Below are 24049 nucleotides of genomic sequence, written 5' to 3' on the forward strand. Positions count from 1 at the left end.
TGGTAGAGGATGAAGTAAACTTGTATTCCAGGATCATTAACTGTTGCTAAAATGTGCAATCATTGTGACTTGTGTCTTCCAATCTCTAGAGTTCAATATGTATTTCTCTGTGATTAATTACCTTCATGTGACAGCAGACATTATAGCTGCAAAATAATCCATTATGCTGACCTAGTTCTGGGCACAATGGCACCCATATTGGCAACAATTAGTAAGAATGACATTTGCATCAACCATTTAATAGAAATAGCCTTCTGATTACCCTGTGCTTATGGGTTTTGTGAATGTTAGAGTTAATGGTTGCATAGACAATATGAAAGTAGAGCAGTGTTGAAAGCATTTTTCATTCTGTATCATTTTGAGCAAAATACTGGTAAAATTAGGCTGCTATAGAGTAAAACTTTGTCTTAAATAAAATGTTATAGGGATTGATGTATTGTGAATGTGAATACACTTAATAATGCAACAGCAGATCACCTAAACAGGACTAGAAGTATTCATGAAAAGAATTTTTTAAATATCCGTAATGCACAAAGGAGAACTGGTGATAATCCATACATTCATTTACAGCCTATACGCAAAAGCTATCCTCATAGTGTATCAGTTTAGATATCTGTAACATCCATCCATTTTCTGGACTTGGTCATTACAATACAAGATTAAAACAGTGTATCCCAATAGGTGCAAGCAAGGAACTAGCCCTGGATGGGGGTTCGGTTCTTTCCTGAGCACGCTTACACACACACACACACATACTCATACTAGGTAATATTAAAGTCACAAGTTAGCCAGTATTTTTGAAGTGCAAGAAAAGCAAAATGCCAGGACCCTGCAGCTTTGCAAAAGAATGGTAAACTACTGTGCTGCCCCCAATACAAAAATGAAAAAATTTACACCTTATGATCTTCACTACAATACCCAGAAAGCAATGTTTAGATTCTGTCAGAGATACATACCTTTCCCCGTGCAAATGATCCCATCTGAGGTTTCACAAGCGCTTTTACTTTCCACTTCACTCATGTTACAGTTCCGGACAAACTGGCATTGTTTACCAAACCAGCCATCTTTACAGATGCACCGACCACAAGAACAAATACCATGACCTAGCAGAAAAAAGAACAGCGGGTTAGGATATCAGACATGTTACATAATGGGATTTAATATTTTAATAATGAGATAAGACTGCATCAGTTCAAGTATATGTGGAGGGTTTTTCAATCTATACTGTATATATAATGTAAAGTTGACTCACTCACTCAGTCATCAACAAAATCATTATTTCTTATTCAGTTAAAAAGCTGAAATTTGGCAAGATTGTACATCTATTACAGTAGGTACCTGCTAAGATAAAACATTTTGATATATCAATATTTAGTTGTAAACCCCATCACCAACAGTAAATCAAAATAACCAAAATCTAAAAAATGCTTTGACTGATTTAGTGATGTTATAGAAAAAAGAAAATTAGCAGGCTCATGTTTTTATATTTGTTATTATTTGTTGATTTTTTTGAAAATAACGCTTTAGCAAGTGGGCAATTTTAAGGTGCCATTTTCTTTTTTCTGGTTGGGCACTATAAGCGTACAGAGAAATGTGGCTTTCTGGTATATGTAAAAGTAGGCAGACACAGAAGCGATGCGAGAGTATACGAAGAGTGGTACCGACCAATAGGGAGGAAAGACAAGGGTGCACCTCTCAGAAAAAAAGAGACTGGGTGATACGTGACATAAGATGTGAAATGGAATGAGGGAGGTTCAGTGAAGTTGAAGTAAGACATGTGCTGCGTGCCATTTACCTTGGAAGTTGTAGCAGGAAATAACATCACACCCGAGTTGATTGTGTTCCAGTAAAACAGTTGGAAAAACTGATGCCTCCAGGAAAACTTTTGTTGTGCTCGCTTTTTTGGAATAACAGACAACTACTGAACAACACATTACTTGGTATTTTACGTATCTAAGCGCCAAAGCAACATGTCCACAGATAGAGATTGGGACAGTACAGTGTGCAAAACGGATTTAATGAGACAGGTATAGAACAAAGTGCTGATAAACAATATAATATTAAAGCTTTCACTAAAGTTCGCGTGTGTATGTCGCCACCTTGAATTGATGTCATAATCTAAAGTTGGACAAGCTCAAACTCGACAGACTAGCCCCAAGTTTCTAAGTTAGGAAATCTTACTTGTGGGGACGTTCCAGTTGAAAATTGCGACTAGGAACTCAGAAATTGTGACCTTACAGTTCAAATAGAACGCAGCAATGGTCAGCAAGCGTAAGATATACATTGATTCGGGGTGCAAGGGAGGTAAAGAGAAATACAGGAGGAAGTGGTTTCCTTGTGTCTAAGACAAGCCAGGAGTAATGGAATCAGATTAGACACCATCACAGTTTATCCTTAGGAAGCTGCATTTCTTTATTTCTACACTTCCTACCAAAACTTTAAAAAGTCTCAAACTCAAATACCAGTTTGTGGTAAGTTTTGCCATTGAAAATTCGCACAAAAGAAACATTACATATTCGAAAGGAAACTCTTCTCTTTTGCTTATGATTGAGATAATATATTTCACATAATCTATGAAGCGAGAGTTGGGCTGCCAAAAAGGGGCACTTTGATGCACTTGACCAAGAAAGCACTTCATTTTACTGTGTACACCACACATGGCAATATGTCTGGAATAAACTGATTGTATTTTTTATTTTTTTTATCAAGGCATAGACGTGCATTTTTTAAAAAGCCAAAACTGTTAACCACCTTCATATCATCATTACGTTTGAAAATCAAATCAAAATCAGCATTAAATATTTTTAAGTAAGAAAAACATTGAGGTGCCCTGCGGTGGGCTGGCGCCCTGCCTGGGGTTTATTCCTGCCTTGTGCCCTGTGTTGGCTGGGATTGGCTCCAGCAGACCCCCGTGACCCTGTATTAGGATATAGCAGGTTGGATAATGGATGGATAGAAAACAGTGAGGAAATTAGCAAAAAGAAAAACAAAACCCACAACTTAAGTGATGCAGCTAAGCCATGATTGAACAGATTGAAGAGGGATTTATTCTTGATGGAGATGCTGTTTTTCAGAATGTGACAGATACAGTATGGTGCTTTATAGCAAATAAAAGTAATTGGTAACTTTTGTTAGACATTTATTTAAAGCCACTGTATAATGAGACAGTACTAATGTTAAGCTTTGATGCCAAAGCAAACTCAAGATTTTAAGCAGTTTTTGGCTTTGCATGAATCAGCTTTAAATCATCTTTACTAAATACTGGTATTTGTGATGTCCTGTAATATGGCATTCTGCAGCAATTTTATCCACACGAACACCCCATCACCACTGTAAATGCTTTTCTCTATCCATGTTGGATGTAGTTTAAATATTATTTCTTTTCAGCTGTTCTTTTCTGTACAATGCTTAAAACAATCTTTCAGTTCTTTGCATGAGTTATGTAAATGTAAACATTATAGCTGTTTGTCATAAGTTAAAGTAAAATACTATTTTGACTTAGAAATTTATATTGTCTGGCCATGGCTTTCAGGGAAAAGCTATATTAATACAATAAAAAAATTAAAATAATAATAATAGCACAGTACTGCATTCCTCTTCTCCCCCGAACATACCTCACTTGGTAAAGTCAAAAACAAATTCTTGACTGAATGAGTAATAACCCACATCTGAAGCTGATTTTAGTTCAGTTTGCTTCCTACCATCGTATGACACATACTTAGTGTTTATTGCAAGGTTAGGATTTGTGGCTTCCTCTACTTTTGTATTTCACTTTCCTTCAGTTTTCATTTTATAAGTTTACTTTGAGTTTTTTTTCAGTTTGTACTGGTTGCAATTTTTACTTTCCCACATTCTCTTGAAGTAAACTGTTGTTGCCATACACTAGGCCTGTTTCATTTTGTATACTGCTTTTGATGTAAACACTCCAAAGCTTTGAAACGATACAAAATTACAGATCAAAGTGTTATAACTTATGCTTCCATCTTGAGAAAATAAGAAATGCAACTGTTGATTTTGTTTCTGTTTAAACACCTTAAGCAGGGTATCTTCATTTAGAAGCTCTAATAGGTTCAACATATTTCAACAGGCCAAAGATTGTATTACATACTGAAACATGGTTATGCATAAAGTCCTTGGTTCCTTCCTGTCTCATATATATCTTTTATTTATCTTTTTTCTGTCGTAAGATTTACCCACTGTCTCTCTAATTTCACACTTATATAATCAATGCCTTCTTTCCATCACTTATGTCCTAAGAAGTGTGCTTACTCCTTACCAGTCAGAATCTGCTCTCCCAGCTTGTGGTAAAATGCATCTGGGGTCCATGGTGGTGCAGAATTTAGTTAATTAAAACTGTGTAGCTTGGGTTCCATGGGAGTCTGCATGTGTGACTGCAAAGCTGTGCGTCCCAGGAGTGATTAATAAGAAAAAGTGTTGGTTGTATTTGCATGTGAATGCACAATCACCTCACAGTTGTTTTCCTCATTCACACTCCATTTCTTGTTAAGCATAGCATACCTGCACCCACAGAATATATAAAGACTGCTAAAGCAGAATCGATGTGACGAATTAAAAAGGCAAAGCTAAGTTGGGAGTGTAATCAGGTGAAGAAGGACAGGGGGCATGGTGGTCGAGAGATGGCCCTATGGTAAATGGCAGTAAAAGCGCTCAAGGGGTTGGTCTCTCCTGCTGAGTGTACAGGAAGCAGAAGCAATCAAAGTGCTCTGTGGGATTGTTCTTCAGGACACCAAGGGAAGGTAGTAGTACGATGGAGCATGGCTTAGGATACCCCAACAATGACAGATTGAGGAAACTAAGATAACATGATGGACCACGCATGCTGGCATCTCAGTGGTGCTGCAGAGACATGTTAGGAGACAAGGGAGAAGGCAGTTTTAAGAAAGGCACCGAGACTTGCAGGATGGATGAGAAATAGCTATTTTAACTTTTGTGATTTTTATTCTTGATTTTAACCCTGATATGGATTATTATTATGATTATTATTATTCATGGTTTTAGTCCTGTGGAAGAACAGTTTTGATTGCAGATTATTTTATTTATCTACTAGGGGGCTCTGCCCCCTACTCACATCGCTCACCAACCCACTTTGCATGTGTATGGGTAAGCAGATGTACAATTTAAATAGATTGTTATTTTCATGGGAACTGTTACCTATGCATAATAGAACTACTTTACATAACAGCGAGTAATTAACCATAATTAAAAATAGTAAAGTGTAATAAATTGAAATAAAATTATGTTTCATGTTGCGTTAGAGCAGGGGTGCCCACGCTTTTTCGGCTTGCAAGCTACATTTAAAATAACCAGGTCGAAAAGATCTACCTATATAAAAAATGCTATATATATTGTGGCGGAAGGCTGGGGTTGGTACCCAGCCGGGACGCCTGGGAGGACCAGAGGAGTGCTTGCGCCTCCTCCAGACCACGAGGGGGCGACCGCCCTGGTTGCACTGGGGGCCACGGGTTCAGAGCTTGGAAGCTCAACCCTGTAGGGGCCCGAGGTCACCGTCAGGGGGCACCCCAGTGCCTGAAGAGCCCTGGACCTCAGCACTTCCGCCACACCAGGAAGTGCTTGGGGGAAGAAGACTGGGGACACCCGGACGGCTTCCGGGTGCGCAGCCGGCACTTCTGCCATATGGGGGTGTGTCTGTGGAGGACTGCCGGGAAGCAACTGGAGCCCATCCGGGCTGGTATATAAGGGGCCGCCTCACTTCATTCGATGACAAGAGTCGGGTGAAAGAGGACTGGAGTCTGGAGAAAGGAAAGGAGGCGGCCAGAAGGAAGGCACCAGAGAGTGAGGCCTGGACTTTGGGGGATCAGTGCTGGAGGCACTAGGTTGTGCACTGAACAAACCTGTAAATATTTTGGATAATAAACGTGTGTGTTGGGTGACATAATGATGTCCGTCTGTCTGTTTCCGGGTCATGTTCCACTATATATATATATATATATATATATATATATAGTATATATATATATATAGTATACTTTATACATAAAATATAGGTTGTTGTTTAAAGAGATGTGTATGTATGTTGCTGCTAATTGGAAAACTGATAAATAAATGGTCAAAAAAATTAAATATATGTTGTTGTACCTTGCATAACTAAATAATCTTTATGGCACAATAACAATTCAATACATTTATGGTCACTACAGTATTTGGATTTAATAATCTTCATGTGGGAAAAGGCTGACTCGCATAAATAAGTGGAGCCGAATAATGCAGTCAAGGAGCTTTTGAATTCAGCCAAGTGAAAAATAACGGCTGTCCGATTAACTGCGATTTTAGTTCCCTCTCCTTTCTCTTTCTCAGATCACTTTTCGGAAAGGAAGTCACTTTAATACTTTTTATGAACAGTTCGAAAGTGCCTTTCCACATTTTCCTTCTTTGGAATAGCAATGATAGATTGACAGATCAGACAAATGCACTTCAATTGTGACATTGTAAGAAAAAAAATCCTCTTCCAATTCCACATCCAGCCCATACCCTCCCCAATTTTTTTTTTTTAAATCCCTTCTTTAGTCGATATAAATTGGAAGGCTAACTAGATCACAGCTGGAGTTTTGCAGTAGCTCGCTCGTTTGATCGTGTGTGTAGGATGACCAGTGTGTTAGAAAAAAAGAGATCTCAGACTGGCCACCCTGTATGTCAATCAAGTGGCAAATGCCATAGGCAGGATATATGATAGACTAATGTTTAAAAAAAAATTTTTTTTTTGGAATGCAACACGATCTACCTGCATTACCTTTGCAATCTATTGGCCTATCACGATCGACGCATTGGGCACCCCTGCGTTAGAGGTTTTCATTTAGTTATACGTTTTTGTTCTGTTTGGCTTTGAAATTAATACGCAAATACTTTTTAAACTTACACTTTTACTGTAACACTTGATCCAAACATAAACAGATTATTGTAGACTTGGATATTTTGCCTGTAGTGTTTGTGGATTTCACTTTCACCAAACAGCAAATCTTTCTAATTCTCGTGGATACGCTTCTTTATTGGGAAGAAACACTACTTTTACCTGATGGCAACACAAATTAGGCAATCTACAAGTCTCCAACTTTAAACCTGAACAATATCTACATACTTCTGTCATATCACCTATGTCCATATATTCAATCTCTTTTCACAGTTCCATTATTTCACAGAGTAATAATTTCCGTTTGTTAGCGCTAATGTGATCTTTACTATCAAATTTTTGAGGCTTTTGAATTTTATTACTTTGATAATCTCTAACCTGCTCTGCATGTCAATATCTTTGAAACTCTTTACGATGTTCTACTTTGTCTTCTACTTTTTGATTAGTGCCTAATGCTCCTTAGAACACTAGAATTATCAAAGCTTAAGAAAAAAACTCATAAACCCGGCCCACCTTAAATCCGTTTGCACCTCTCCGTCAGCATCTTTTGTTTTGTAAATGTGTTGATAAGCACAAGCAGCCTGCTTTCCCATCCTCGCCCCACCACCGCAGAAACTGCAAAAATCGCTCTCCCAGCTCAAGCCTTGTGTATCTGGGAGTGAGGTACCAGGAGCTGTATAGGGTTAATACTATATTGTTATTTGGAACACATGCATTTCATGTAAGTTCCGCGTCTACAAAGATCTATGTAAGTGTAGGATGATAGAAATGTTGAACACATACCTAAAAGACAAACTTTTTCATGTTTTAGCACTAAAGACAAAATTTTGACATGAAGTGTATAATGTGGGAAGACTGAAGTCCAAGTATAATGTGGGAAGACTGAAGTCCAAATATCATATAAGTACTTTCATAAAAGGTACAAGTATAACAAAACAAGTGCACCTTTATTCAAGACTATAACAAAGAAAAAGAAATCAGGCTAGTGTACTTCACTGTCACGACTGCTTTGGTAGTACAGCGGTGAGAACTGCTGACTCATAATTAAGAGGCAGAGGTGAACTCCGATGACTATGATGGTTCTACATAGGAGAAAGAAAGCAGAAGCCCTCCCTGCAATAAACATCCACTTACATATAAGAGCAACTGCACCAAACGTACGGGCAAAAGATGGTACTGTTTGGATGCAGCAAGAGGTCTGCCGTCATCCTGCCAATCAGTCTGCCCCACACCTGTCCTTCAACGAGACAGCATGGCTTATAGAGCTCGCCAGTATATCGTGCAAAGCCCAGTTTGTGATTATGTTTTGTGATGGTCTTTATATAAAAACATTTATATGTTACTTATATAAAAGCCAGATCGAATGTTAGTTACCTTGATTTATTTACTTATCTTCCTATAGCATAAAGTCACAAGTAGCCTGCAGAGCTTCCTCTGTTTGATCAACACGGGCATGCTCACAAAGTACATGTGCACTGAAGTGACTTTACCGTGCAGGTGGAAGCTCCACACAACTGTTGTTATGGTTCTGCCTTTGTCCAGAAATGGACCTCCTGTGGGGCGACTGGGATCTTTTCCTGAATTAGTTCAAACGCAGCTGCATAGGGTGCCGGTCCCAAGCCCGGTAAAATGGGGAGGGTTATATCAGGAAGGGCATCCAGTGTAAAATTTTGCCAAATCAATATGCAGACAACAATACAAATTTCCATACCAGATCGGTCGAGCCCCAGGTTAACAACGACCGCCACCATTACTGTTGGCCAACAGGGTGCAGGCGGAAATTGGGCTACTGTTGGCTGAAGAATAAGAAGGAAAAGAAGAGGGGGGAGATGTGTCCAGAGGCAGGAGGAGAGGAGGAAGGTAAAGAAAGTGGAATGGAGGGTAGGAACTTTGAATGTTGGCATTATGACTGGTATGGGGAGAGATAAGATGGAGAGAAGGAAGGTTGATATATTGTGCGTGCAAGAAACTAAATGGAAGGGGAGTAAGGCCAGGTCAATCGGAGGTGGATTCAAATATTTCTATCATGGTGTGGATAGGAGGAGAAATGGAGTAGGGGTTATTCTGAAGGAACAGTATGTGAAGAATGTTTTGGAGGTGAAAAGAGTGTCAGACAGAGTAATGATTATGAAGATGGAAATTTGAGGCGTTATGATGAATGTTGTTAGTGCATATGCCCTGCAAGTTGGGTGTGCAATGGATGAGAAAGAAGATTTTTGGAGTGAGTTGGCTGGTGATGAACACTATACCCAAGGTACAGATTGGTGGTGATTGGAGCGGATTTCAATGGACATGTTGATGAAGGGAACAGAGGAGACAAGGAGATGATGGGTAGGTATGGTATCAAGGAGAGGAATGAAGAAGGTCAGAGGATAGTGGCTTTTACCAAAAGGATGGACATGGCTGTGGTGAATATGTATTTTAAGAAGAGGGAGGAACATATGGTTACGTAATAGAGTGGAAGAAGATGCACACAGGTAGATTACATCCTATAAAGATGAGTCAATCTGAAAGAGATTGAAGACTGCAAAGTGATGGCAGGGGAAACTGTAGTTAAGCAGCATAGGATGGTGGTCTGTAGGATGACGTTGGAGATCAAGAAGAGGAGGAGAGTGAGGGCAGAGGAAAGGATCAAATGATGGAAGTTGAAAAAGTCTGCAAGGTTGGTTTTAGGAAGAAGGCGAGACAGTAACTGGGTGGTAGTGAAGAATTACCAGACACTTGGGAAACTATTGCAGATGTAGTAAGGGTGACAGCAAGAAGAGTGCTTGGCATGACATCTGGACAAAGGAAGGAGGAAAAGGAAACCTTGTAGTGGAATGGGGAAGTACAGGAGAGTATACAGAGGAAGAGGATTGCAAAAAAGAAGTAGGATAGTCAGGGAGATGCAGAAAGTAGACAAGAGTACAAGGTTAAGAGAAAGGTGGCAAAGGATAAAGAAAAGGCGTAGGAGGAGTTGTATGAGAGGTTGGACAGTAAGGAGGGAGAAAAGGACCTGTACTGATTGGCTAGACAGAGGGACCAAGCTGGGAAAGATGTGCAGCAGGTTAGGGTAATAAAGGATAAAGATGGAAACATACTCACAAGCAAGGAGAGTGTGTTGATCAGATGGAAAGAGTACTTTGAGAGGCTGGTGAATGAAGAGAATGAGAGATAGAAGAGGTTGGATGATGTGAATATATTGAATCAGGAAGTGCAATGGATTAGCAAGGAGGAAGTAAGGACAGCTATGATGAGGATGAAGAAAGGAAAAGCCGTTGGTCCAGATGACATACCTGTGGAAGCATGGAGAAGTTTAAGAGAGATGGCAGTGGAGTTTTTAACCAATTGTTTAATAGAATCTTGGAAAGGGAGAGGATGCCTGAGGAGTGGAGTAGAAGTGTACTGGTGCCGATATTTGAGAATAAGGGGGATATGCAGGACTGTAGTAACTACAGGGGAATAAAATTGATGAGCCACAGCATGAAGTTATGGGAAAGAGTAGTGGAAGCTAGGTTAAGAAGTGAAGTGATGATTAGTGGGTAAGCAGTATGGTTTCATTCCAAGAAAGAGCACCACAGATGCGATGTTTGCTCAGGGGGTGTTGATGGAGAAGTATAGAGAAGGCCAGAAGGAGTTGCACTGCGTCTTTGTGGACGTGGAGAAAGCATATGATAGGGTGCCTCAAGAGGAGTTGTGGTATTGTATGAGGAAGTCAGGAGTGGCAGAGAAGTACTGTGTATAAGAGTTGTACAGGATATGTATGAGGGAAGTGTGACTGTGGTGAGGTCTGCGGTAGGAGTGACGGAGGCATTCAAGGTGGAGGTGGGATTACATCAGGGATCAGCTCTGAGCCCTTTCTTATTTGCAATGGTGATGGGAGACCCTGGAGAGTTGGAAGTATGCTCTAGAGATGAGAGGAATGAAGGTCAGTAGGAACAAGACAGAATACATGTGTGTAAATTAGAGTGAGGTCAGTGGAATGGTGAGGATGCAAAGAGTAGAGTTGGTGAATGTGGATGAGTTTAAATATTTGGGATCAACAGTACAGAGTAATGGGGATTGTGGAAGAGAGGTGAAAAAGAGAGTGCAGGCAGGGTGGAATGGGTGGAGAAGAGTGTCAGGAGTGATTTGTCACAGGTGGATATCAGCAAGAGTGAAAGGGAAGGTCTATAGGACAGTAGTGAGAGCAGCTATGTTATATGGGTTGGAGACGATGGCACTGACCAGAAAGCAGGTGACAGAGCTGAAGGTAGCTGAGTTAAAGATGCTAAGATTTGCATTGGGTGTGACAAGGATGAATAGGATTAGAAATGAGTACATTAGAGGGTCAGCTCAAGTTGGACGGTGTGGAGACAAAGTCAGAGAGGCGAGATTGTATTGGATTGGACATATGCAGAGGAGAGATGCTGAGTATATTGGGAGAAGAATGTTAACAATAGAGCTGCCAGGCAAGAGAAAAAGAGGAAGGCTTAAGAGAAGGTTTATGGATGTGGTGAGATAGGACATGCAGGTGATTGGTGTAACAGAACAAGACACAGAGGACAGAAAGATATGGAAGAAGATGATCCGCTGTGGCGACCCCTAATGGGAGTAGCTAAAAGAAGAAGAAAACAGTTGTGTAGGGTGCCTCTCCGGACATCTTGCTGCATCCAAATGGTGCCATCATTTGCCTTTACACCTGGTGCAGCTGCGTTGTTCTTATATGTGAGTGGACGTTTCTTGTTTCTTCTCTGATGTAGGACCCTCATCCTGATCAGAGTTCACATCTGTTATAGCACGTCTTTATTTGAAAACAGCAGTGTCAGATCACAGGGAGCGTCAACGCAACTGAGAGAATAAAACTGAATACAAAAAGGAGATAAGAAGGAGATATGTGGAAAACTGTTGTCAATATTGTAACTGATTGTTATGAGTATCGGGTAATGCCCTATGGTTTTTCCAACACCCCTGTAACTTTTCAGGCTTTTGTAAATTATATTTTAGGCATGTGCTTGGCATTTACATGTTAGTCTAAATAGATGATATCTTAATTTTCTCAGAAAATGTAGAAACTCACATCTTACAAGTAAAGGAAGTTATGAGGCATCTTTGAGCTAACCATTGTTTTGTAAAATTTGACAGGTGTAAATTTCACAGTGATGGTTTTATTTCTTGGTTATGAAATAACCCAGAGAGGCCTTTGCTATGAATGAGTCAAAGGTTTCAGTGATTTTGAGTTGGAAGGCACCAGAGTGTAAAACAGGTTCAATGTATTAATGGGATTTGCAAATTCGATAGATGATTTATTAGAAATTCTAGCTCAGTAATTACCTCAATAACTTCATTAACAAAGAAATTTAAAAACTTCTCTTGGACTTCAGAAGCACAAAATGTCTTTGATAATTCAAAGTCTATATTTACTAGTGATGCCATTTTGAGTTATCTAGATCAGACAGATCTAGTATGGGGGGTGGTGGTACCGTCGCAAAAATACTCAAATCATAATATAGCCCACCCATGTGCATTCTTTTCAAATAAATGATCTCCTGCTGAACAAAATTATGGTGTTGGTAACCTTGAACTTTTAGCCATAAATTTGCCTTTAGAAGAATGGAGACACTGGCTGGGGCAAACTATCCACTATTTATTTACAAAGACCATAAAAAAGTAACTTATTTGTAATCACCAAAAAATGCCTGGCAAGTCAAATGGGGGCTACTTTTCAACAGGTTTAATTTAATAATTTCATACTGATCTGGCTAAAAGAATGGTAAAGTAAATGCTTTATCAAACATCTTTGAACATGGTAAAAGTCCAGTAACACCAGAGCCTATCATTCCACCTACTAAATTTCTGAGAGGAACATTTTCTTTTCCCCACTTCTCTCCGTGAGAATCAAATTTGTGAGGCTTCATTCATTATACTTGTGACACCCCATGTAGTGGCAAGGTCTGCACAAAACTATACTCTGGATGTTTTGTATTTCAGGACTGATGAGGACCAGACTTGAGAGATGTCAGACATGAAGAGACTGACGCAAAAAGATGGCATTTACAAACACAATAGTGGGTTTTATTTACAGGTGCACAAAAACACAAAAAACAACGTCCCAATCAAAAATATGGAATGATATTTACAGTGGTCTTGCCAGTCCCAAATTAAAAACAATCCAAGAAAAAATGCATATACACTTCATTGTCGCCGGCTGACAGCGAAAAGAGGAGCGAAGGTGCAATCATGAGTGCAGATCTGGATAGCTCGCTGATCGGAGAAGATCACCTGAAACTGGAAAGGGCCTTGAAGTCCGTGGTTTCAATTACGTGAGCCGGGAGCAGCGGGGACACCGGCTACAGCAGAGTCTGCTGCTTCATCTACGGTACAAGAAAGCACAATTAAAATGTCTAAACTGGAGGTGATGCTCGCTGAGCTCATGCAAAATATAAAGAAAAGCGAGAAGGCTAATGAGAATGCAAGGGCAAAGGCAAGTGAAAAAATGAGACAGGAGGTGAGACAAGAATTGAAACAGGCAAATGAATGGCTGCGATAGGAATTCCAACAGGCAAATGAAAGGCTGCGTCAAGAGGTGCATTCAGGAAAACTCGGTTAAACTGAGCACGCTTACTGATCAATTGGAGGATCTCAAGGAGACATTCACGAATCGAATTGAAATGGCTGAAAATTTAACTGCCAGTGCCGAGGAAAAAGCAGTAAATGTCAGCTCCGAATGCAAAAAACTTGGAGAAAACTCGGAGACAGACTGGCTGCTCTGGAAGATGGGAGTAGAAGGTATAATGTCAGAATTGAAGGTCTGCCTGAGAATCGAGAAAGTTCAAACCCTGTGAAATTTGCAGCTGAACTTTTTCTAAAATAATCGGGGACGACTTCAAAGCAGAATCTGAGATAGCAGCGGCTTACCGCGTACGCGGATCAAACACCGTTAGACCGAGACCAAGATCTTTTATAGTTCGTTTTGAACGATTATCATTTAAGCTAGAGGTGATGGCACTCCTCAGAAACAAGGAAGATATTATATATGAAAATAACCACATTCGTATCTTCCCTGACTTCTCTCCAGCAACAGCTACTAAACGCGCAGCCTTCTACAACATTAAACAGTGGTTACGGGAAGCCAGCGTCAAATACAGCCTCTTGTATCCGGCAAAACTGAAAGTGGAATGGCAGGGTCAATTCTATGTCTTCGCTAGCAAGGAAGAAGCAGAAAAAGAATTAAGAAAGTTGATCCCGGGACTATTCTGATACATAATAGTGAGTCATGGCGGTTAATGATAAAGCAAGGATTAATAATCTACTGTCTGATCTATTCGTTTTAAAATAAGGGTTTTTATCAGCATATATTATCATATATTCTCATTATTACTTAGTATTACTAGGGCGCTATCTGTTTATGTTTTATTGTGCTTAATTATTCTTTTTCTTTTTTCTCTTTTCTTTTCTAATTATTTCATCTCTACCCTAAACGAGACTGTTCAATATCATACCCTTGGTTTATTGTTATTGCTATTACTGCATTACTGCATTAAGACTTGTTATGCTTATTCTGGACACATTTTAACACCATCCCGGGATTATTATCAGGGTGTATCATCTTAATGCACTAAAATTCTTTTTTAAAACTCTTTTTTTTTTTAAGACTATATTGGTAAGAGATATCTCTATCTTTTAACCCTAAAGCGCAGCTGCATTGGGGCTTGTTTTGCTTTGGACGTGCTCTGTCTCTGGGTATGTCAGAGGACTGGGACTGTGTGAAGTGGGTTTTAGCCTCACTTGGGGAGGCAAATTTTAAGGGGGGGAGAGAAAGAGAGCAGGCTTGATCTATACCTAATCTATCCTATTAATCTTTATAATTATAACTACCAACGTAATAATAAGCTGCATGGCAACAACTCTAGGGAAATAGGAAATTAAGACCAAAGCTGTCTCACTTCCAGTTAAGACTATAAAATGACATCAAAAACTCAGAATCAGTGTCTCCATGATGGGACAGTTAACTTCGTAAGCTGGAATGTTAAAGGCCTGAATCACAATTAAAGAGAAAGAAAGTACTCTCTCACCTAACAGGTCTAAATGCTAAAATAGTATTTTTACAGGAAACCCACTTACTAAGCAAGGATCAGTTCCGGCTGCAAAAAGACTGGACTGGCCAAATGTTCCATTCTAGTTTTACGAAGAAAACTAGAGGTGTGGGAATTCTCATACATAGAACAGTACCATTTGTAGCATCAGATGTAGTATTGGATCCTGAAGGGAGATATGTAATGGTCATGGGAGACTTATCTAACTGTAAAATGATTTTGATAAATGTTTATGCACCTAATGTTGATGATAAGGAATTTATACAAAATTTATTTGCATCCATTCCCAATCTGAACACTCATAAAGTTATAATGGCTGGGGACTTTAATTGTGTTCTAAATCCACTTTTAGATAGGACTTCCTCCACAGGGGGAACGGCATCTAACACCGCAAAGATAATTACAAAGTTTATAACTGATCACAACTTATCAGACCCTGGAGGTTTTAAACCCAAATTCAAGAACATATTCTTTCTACTCACCAGTACATCATTGATACTCAAGGATTGATTACTTCTTTATAGACAATAACTTCTTGCCTAAGATTAAATCTTGCAAATACGATGCTATTGTTATTTCTGACCATGCACCTATGATCTTGGAGCTAAAATTACTAAGCCCCATACACTCACCCGCAGATGGCCTCAACCCCTTCTATTAGCTGACGAGAATTGTATGAATTTATATCCAAACAAATCAAATTCTTTCTAGAGACAAATACATCCCCGAGATCTCTGCAGGAATACTCTGGGAAACTCTTAAGGCCTTCTTAAGAGGACAGATTATCTCATATCTTTCCCACAGAAATAAATCCCAAGCCAAGAAAGTAGCAGAGATAAAAAGCGAAATTACTAAAATAGATGAAGAACATGCCAGACTACCAAGCGAGACTCTACATAGGAGGAGGCAGGCTCTACATTCAGAATTAAACCTCTTGACAACTAAAGAAACTGAACAACTAATCTACAAATCCAGACATCATTACTATGAACATGGAGAGAAAGCTAATAAGCTTTTAGCTCAACAAATTCACAAGCAAGAAGTGCGCAATGCAATCTCGGTAATCACTAACACGAACGGAGATAAAATCATCGAACACAAAAATATAATGCACACTTTCAGAGACTACTATAAATCCCTATATACTACTGAGTTTAAAGAAGACAATACACAATCTAATGCATTTCTGGATACATTACAGATACCACAAATAGACGCTTTTAGTGTGGAGGAACTTGATAAACCTCTGGCATTATCAGAATTACTAGATGCTATAAAGTCACTCCAAGGTGGAAAGCAGCAGGCCCTGATGGCTACCCTGCAGAATTTTACAAGAAATTCTCCGCTCAGCTAGCTCCCCTCCTATTAGCAACATTTACAGAAGCCAGAGATAACCAATCTCTTCCACAAACCTTTCGCCAAGCACTAATCACTGTCTTTCCAAAACAAAATAAGGACTTATTACAATGTGCATCATACAGACCAATTTCACTTCTGAATAACGACGTTAAAATACTCTCTAAAATCATAGCTAGAAGGATGGAGAAAGTGCTCCCTCGGTAATATCACAAGACCAAACTGGATTTATTAGGGGCCGACACTTATCTTCAAATCTTCGACGCCTGTTTAATGTAATATACTCACCAACTAAATCAAACACCCCAGAAATATTATTATCATTGGATGCAGAAAAAGCATTCACATGATTGAATGGAAATACCTTTTTACTACATTGGAGAAGTTTGGGTTTGGCCCGAACATTTGTGCATGGATTAAATTACTGTATACTAACCCAGAAGCTTCAGTTTGCATCAACAACATTTGCTCAGACTACTTTAAACTAGAACGTGGCACTAGACAAGGATGCCCCTTGTCACGCTGCTGTTTGCGATTGCCATTGAACCACTGGCAATACATTTTCGAAATACTGATCAGATAAAGGGGATTAGCAGAGAAGGACTGGAACAGAAAATCTCATTAGATGCAGATGATATGGTACTGTATATTTAGACCCAGAAAATTCTGTGCCTGCAGTCTTAGCAGCACTCACAGAATTTCAAAAGATCTCTGGTCTCAGAATTAATCTGAATAAAAGTGTACTCTTTCCAGTGAATTCTCAAGCATATAATATTAGATTAGATACCCTACCTTTTATCATTGCAGAACAGTTTAAATACCTGGGGTAAACATCACAAGTAAACATAAAGCTCTATATCAACAAAATTTCGCCGTCTGCATGGAAAAAATTAAACAAGACTTGCATAGATGGTCAACCCTTCATCTCACACTAGCTGGAAGAATTAACACTGTTAAGATGAATATTGAGTTCATATAAATAAATTCTATTATTAGAATTATATTATATAATTATCTATTATTATTAAGTTATAATTTAGTAATAGAAATTATGCATAATGTAGAATCAGTGAGAGCCCTGAGCTTGTTTTCCTGCAACCAGACGATCCTATCTGGGGAGGATGGAAGACAGTGACACGCATGTTGCTTATGTTCAGTATACAGTAATCCCTTGCTATATTGCTCTTTGACTTTCGCGGCTTCACTCTATTGTGAATTTTAAATGTAAGCACATCTAAATATATATCACAGATTTTTCGCTGGTTCGCGGATTTCTGCGGACAATGGGTCGTTTAATTTATAGTACATGCTTTCACAGTTTGCCCAGTTGATTTCATACAAGGGACGCTATAGGCGGATGGCTTAGAAGCTACCCAATCAGAGCATGTATTACATATTAACTAAAACTCCTCAATGATATAAGATATGCTTCCCGCGCGGTGCTTGATCGTTTGCTTTTCTCTCTCTCTCTCTCTCACCCTCTCTGACATTCTCTGCGCCTGACGGAGGGTGGGAGCAGAAGAGCTGTTGCACAGAGGATACGGACGCTCTTCTACAAAATGCGCTTTATGCGGTGCTTGCATACTTAAAAGCCGTATTGATTTTTGATTGTTTGCTTTTATCTCGCTCTCTCTCTCTGACATTCTCTGCTCCTGACGGCTCCTTTGAAGAGAAGATATGTTTGCATTCTTGTAATTGTGAGAAAGAACTGTCATCTCTGTTTTGCCATGGAGCACAGTTTAAACTTTTGACTAAAGGGTGTTATTTCATGTCTAGAGGGCTCTAATAATGTTAACAGTGTGGGAGAGTTTATAAGGGCTTAAAATATATAAAAATAACCATACAAACATGGTTTCTACTTCGCGGATTTTCATCTATCGCGGGGGGTTCTGGAACACAACCCCCGCGATCGAGGAGGGATTACTGTTTTCCGTAATCTCGTTTTGGTTGCTGTCACTGCAGAAAACGTGCATCACAAAGATAGGATGTTGCAAATGGAAGCAGTTTCAATAGCTTCTTTCGCGTTAGTTTAATTTTCTCCTGTCTACAAGTTATGCTGACGAGAATTTTTCTCAGCATTTCCTTGCGATAATACATTTTCAGGGTGCGAATGATGCCCAAATCCAATGGCTGAAGCACTGCCGTGCAATTGATTGGGTGGGAGGAATTCAACATGAACATTAAGTGTGGAGGCATGTTGTGGTCAAAACAGTTCTCAGTCAGAAGCCAAATCATCCTTTTCTTCTTCTTCTTCATATTGTCAGGTTTCTGAACTCTTTTGGGATTTCCCTCCCATTCCCCCCCCTAAAAAAAAAAATGAAATGCTATTGCGGCGTGTGAGATTGTTTGTCCGGGTCCCAAGAGAGTTTAAAAACCTAATATATTCTTGAATGACTGCTGAATTAATAGGAATGTTTCTTGAACAAGCATCACTGCAACCAAATAAAAACGGCTTTTTCGGCGTCTTCAAATGCAGCAGTTTGTATACGTTTGAAAACTGAGATTTTTCTACTTTTTTGCATATACAAAGTATGCCGTTACTATAGAAGGATGATAATGAGTTAAATTCTAATGGATGTTTTTCAAATGTTGACAAGCAATAAGGAAAAGGTATCACTTAAAACCACACAAAACAAAAACAGCAAAAAAACAGTACAAGGAAAGTTCGAAGAAAGAACATTTTTTACAGTGTTTCTGTTTGGGGATTGTTGTGCAAATGTCCACAACTCAGCTGTGACCACAGAACTAACTGCTCTGTGGATGATTCATTCAAGCATCTTAAGGTCACTTCATTTTAATGAAAGTATCTGCTGCTGAATGTACTTCGTAGTAACGAGATTTCTGTGGACTCGTGTCATATGGGGAAACTGTCAGAAACATAAAAATACTGTGTTGTAATACTCTCTCACCGCAGTCTCTCTCCTCTTTCTGCGCCGCTGCAAAGCCCCACCCGCCTAGCGTTCTGAAAAGTGTCCTCAGTTAAGGGGGCAGCCTTTTTGCTGTAGCCCTTCACTAAGCCAGTCTCTGTTGCTGACAGTTCTGTCGTGGTCCAGTAATGGGTCGCAGACCGCAGCCTAGCACTTCAGTTGCAACTTCGCGGCTGCAACTATACTAGCAGATGATGTTTCTGGTACCGTAGTGCCATGGGAAAACGTGCTTTTGTCAGAAGTTAGAAGTAAGAAAAGTCAATAAGTAATGCCGAAGATGCAGAATGAATCAATCACAAACGATAGTAATCATTTTTTACAAGTTTAGTGCTAACTAGGATCTGTCATGTGGGCCGCACAGATTTCTGTTGCAGGCCGCGTGTTTAACATGCCTGCTCTAAAGTATTTTGACAAACTAACATAATCATTAATATAATAATCATTTTTGTTTGTTAAACTTTCTGCTTTCAGTTTTGTCTTCATCAAGTGAAATGTATGTTCAACTGGGTTGAGATCAGTTGACTGACTTGGCCATTAAAGAATATTGCACTTCTTTGCTTTGAATAGCATTTGGTTTGCTGTCATAGGATGTTTTGGCTAATTGTCCATCTGTACTGTGAAGCATTGTCCTATCAGTTTTACAGCATTTGCTTGAATCTCAGCAGACGGTATAGACCTGTACACTTCAGAATTGATCTTGCAACACCAGTGACCAACTTCCATTGGCTGTCACAAATGCCATGCTGTAGCGCTGCCTCCACAGATGATGTGGTATGCTACAGATCATGAGCTATTCCTTCTCTATTCCATACTCTTCTCTATCCATCATTCTGGTACATACTGGTCTTAATTTCATTTGTCCAAAGAAAACTGTTCCAAAAGTGGTCTTTTTTTTTGGAATGTTTTTTCTGGCAAAGTATAAACATCCTTTCCTATGCTGTAGGATTACCAATGGTTTGCCCCTTGTGATAAACCCTCTGTATTTATTTTCATGAAATGTTTAGGCAATGAAAGACATACTTCACAGGGAGTGTTCTTGGTTTGGCCAAATGTCCAAAATTGGTTTTTCTTCACCATGGAAAGAATTATATGATTATCCAGCAGAGCGGTCTTCTGTTGCTGAGGTCATCAGTGAATTCCTTCTCTTTAAGAATGTACCAGATGATTAATGTGACCACTCCTGGTATTTCTACTATCTCTCAGATGTTTTTTTTTTTTGTTTTCTCAGTCTAATGATGGCCTGTTTTTACATGCATGAACAACTCTTTGGACCTTATATTAAGAGTTAACAGCGATAGTATCCAAATGCAAATTCCACAATTGGTATTAACTCCAGACCTTCTACCTGTTTAATAGTTAATGAAGCTGGGAGGGACCTGCTCACAACTGGTTATGGAGCAGCTCCTCAGGCAATTGTCCAAATACTTTTGAGCCCCTGAAAATGGAGTGACCATGTATAAAAATGTCTGTCATTCCTAAACGGCTCATTACATATTTCTACTAAAATTTTGAATTTAAAAGGCCTACATTGTAATTATGTAATTATTTCTTATTTACAAATCCATTGTGGTGTCGTATAGAGCCATAATTATGAAAATTGTGTCACTGGCCAAATGTTTATGGACCAAACTGCACAAAAATGTATTTTACTGCATCTTTAATGTTCCATAAAGCTGACCACAGCTTCACCACTGCTTTTCAGGACAAAGTGCACGTCATTCCTTTCCTTAAACAGTGGCTCTGAAATACCGTAGGACCTTAGCTGCATCTTGTATTAAGTGAAGATGAGCTCCCTTATTTTCCTTACACTTTTTTAAATGCAAATTTTAAAAAGCAACATTCTGCCAAGTGATATATCAAGAGTTAAATTTGTCATTTCCTGAATCTCTTATGATTGAGTTACTCTCATAAACATCAGTGTGATGTAAATGAAAACACCATGGTGCTTTGCATTCTTTTCCGGAAATATCTCCTACTTTGTTCACAAACATGCCAACCTGAAAATTTTCTGGGAAATATACCAGGTTTTTGGCTGGGAATTTGCCATGTTGACTTTCGACCTAGTCTTATTAAAACATACACTTCTCTGAAATTTACAGATATATTCTAATGTGATCACCTGCATGCATGAAATAGATCATTTTTAGGTGCTGTCCCTTAGATTAAATAAAAATAAATATAAATTTAAACCTAAAATGATTATTAATTCTCAGAGTTCAACAGTTCTCTTTCTGGATTTTTCTGTGAGATTAACAATGTCATTACAGTAGTCAATAGCACCACTCTAGCTACACATTTTCTCCATAGAATTAACAAAAATGACATAAGAATGTCATTATACAAGTCATTGAAATTTTATGGGAATTGACAGTAGGAGCGTGGCAGATGACATATTTTCTCAAGCTGAAAGCTATTACAAGTGTGGTTTAATAAAAACAAAAGTAATAGGGGAAGGCTGATACCAGGAAGAATAAAACATGAAAGAACACCTAAAATGAACCTTTGATGCCCAACTTCAGAAGATAATTGTCTATAATGTCACAACCGTTCATTTTTTTCTATACAATGTAGTTAAAAGTCAAAAAGGTTAAATATTGAAGTTGGCACAATTTACTCTTAGAATGGATATGATGGTAAGATAAGTCAGAGGGAACATGGATCAGTTCACTGACACAGTAGATGTGATTATTTGTTTAAATGAAAAATGCAATACTCTAAATCACTAAATAGTAAAGATGATGAAGACTCGAATTTCACTTAGACTTGAAAATAAAAAACTAATTTCAGCCATTGACAGCCTTTCCTGTACTTATTTAGAATAAAGATTAGGCAAAGTTTTAACTAACTTTTTGCTCTTATGCAGCATATGAGGCATCTCATGCATGTATGTCAACCCAGGACTGACATAACATTATATATATATATATATATATATTAAAAACATAATGGAGAAACTTACGATGTTATAAAAAATAACATTCAGATGGGAAAATATAAACAACAATAGTAATCAATTCCTAAAAAAACGCTATATAAGTCAAAAAAGCTAGAAAAATATATTTCTTTATTAAAGCTCTATCACGTAGCCCCCTGACTACCCGAGGAATTTACCAGTAAATTTCCAGACTGAAGCCATTATGTGAACAAAAGCTGATGCAGCATCTGTCAGTCTGAGGGTCAAAACCTTGTATGATTGCTGGGAATTAACAATTTTTATTTATACAGTATATGGGAAAACCATATGTTTTCCAGGAAAAAGCACACATGTCACACTATGTAAACTCTCTTTAAAACACTAATGCAATATCTTTTAATGTAATTTCTAACACAGTATTAATACCTTTTTTATGATACTCTTAGCCAATAATGGTACCTAAAAGCCTCCCAAATGGAAAAAATTAAGAAAGTAGAAGCAAAATGTGAAAAAATAATGTTTCTATAAAAAGCTATCATATTGTGTAAAATGGCAGGATTGATTCTGTTCAGTTCACTTTTTAAAACTTGACACAGTAAAACTACTGTGTGACAAAGTGTGTTATAGATCTCATCTTCTTTTAAGCAAAATTAGGAGGCAAGCTATAGGTGTGTACTAAACATGAAAATGCTGCACTGAACACTAAAGAAAGAGATTATGTCCAGCACAAGGGGAAATGATGGGGTGAATATCTTTTAAGAAACAAGAGAATCTGACAACAAAAAAGAATAGCAGTGCCATAGATTCTGAAATGTTGATTTGGGTAAGTCAGTTCCTGATTAGATTCCTTTCAATGTTAGGTGTAATCCTTGGTACATTTTAATGTGTGTTTATAAAGATGTTTATAATATATGATGTATAAAGGTAAATTGGTTCATAAGTGGAAGTGCAATTCCAGGGGTCACTGCGCTGGAATTTACCTGACATTCAATTGTTAAATAGACCACCTAGTAGGTTGTAACTAAAATTTAAACAGCGGTAAGTGTGGAGACAAATACCAGTTTTTGGTGTCAAAAATAAAGTGATTAATTATAAACAAAGTGCATTTTAAATAACTCTTAAATAAATACTGTCATTAAAACCAGAGTTTGTGTTGTCAGGTCAATAATAAGTAATTAAAACCAATCCACTAAAACCAGGAATGTCCAGAGTTCTGAGTCCTCAAATTAAGAACAACACACACCAAGGTATTCTCACCATAAATGTTGATAAATCTCCAATATTCTCCCATTCCAGCAAAACACTAGGTGACAACTACCGCGCAGCATTTACTCCATCACCATCACAATTTCGCTCATTTAATGCCTGAGCCTGTCATTCTATCCCTGGCAATCCTCACATCCTGGCTGCCTTAAACTACAACACTTGTTGCTCACCACGGAACCCCAGCTCTATCACTCCTCCTTCCCACAGAAACTTATTCTTGAAAAAAATGGTGTTGTTTTGCAAAAGATACTGCCTGGTGTGTTCTGTATCATCCTAATGCTCCAGATGTCCTGTGACAGCTAGTGAGGGACAGATTAAGGATGTGCATATGTGCAATCAAGTGACAAGAACTGAACAAAAGTCATACAAATACATTTAATTCTGCATGTGCTAAGGGGTAAATTTAATCCGCACAGTATAGGGTTATAGGCAAGAAGTCAGTAACATCGCATGGAGGTAGAAGAAAATGCTTATCTTTCAATCAAGTGACAATAACAAATGAAAGTTATTGGCATACATTTCATTTTAATCACATTGAAGTGGCAGAGTGGTACAACTGAAAAGGCATTTCGTTAGGATTTGCAGAGATCAGGGTCTGGACCCCGTGTGATTTTTGGAACCCTGTGTGATTTTTGTCTGGGAGCTA

The 24049-nt window shown here is 38.6% G+C and overlaps 1 protein-coding gene across 1 annotated transcript in view; it reads right to left on the bottom strand.

Annotated features, from left to right (window-relative positions):
* itgbl1 (integrin, beta-like 1) overlaps window positions 1–24049 on the bottom strand; it is a 772739-nt gene that overhangs the window by 125832 nt on the left and 622858 nt on the right. Inside the window, exon 9 of the mRNA XM_039744786.1 lies at window positions 957–1103. Within this exon, the coding sequence (XP_039600720.1) occupies window positions 957–1103 (147 nt within the window). The remainder of the gene's footprint in view (window positions 1–956; window positions 1104–24049) is intronic.

The sequence above is a fragment of the Polypterus senegalus genome, chromosome 2 (genome assembly GCF_016835505.1).
Source record: "Polypterus senegalus isolate Bchr_013 chromosome 2, ASM1683550v1, whole genome shotgun sequence".
Classification (NCBI taxonomy): Eukaryota; Metazoa; Chordata; class Cladistia; order Polypteriformes; family Polypteridae; genus Polypterus; species Polypterus senegalus.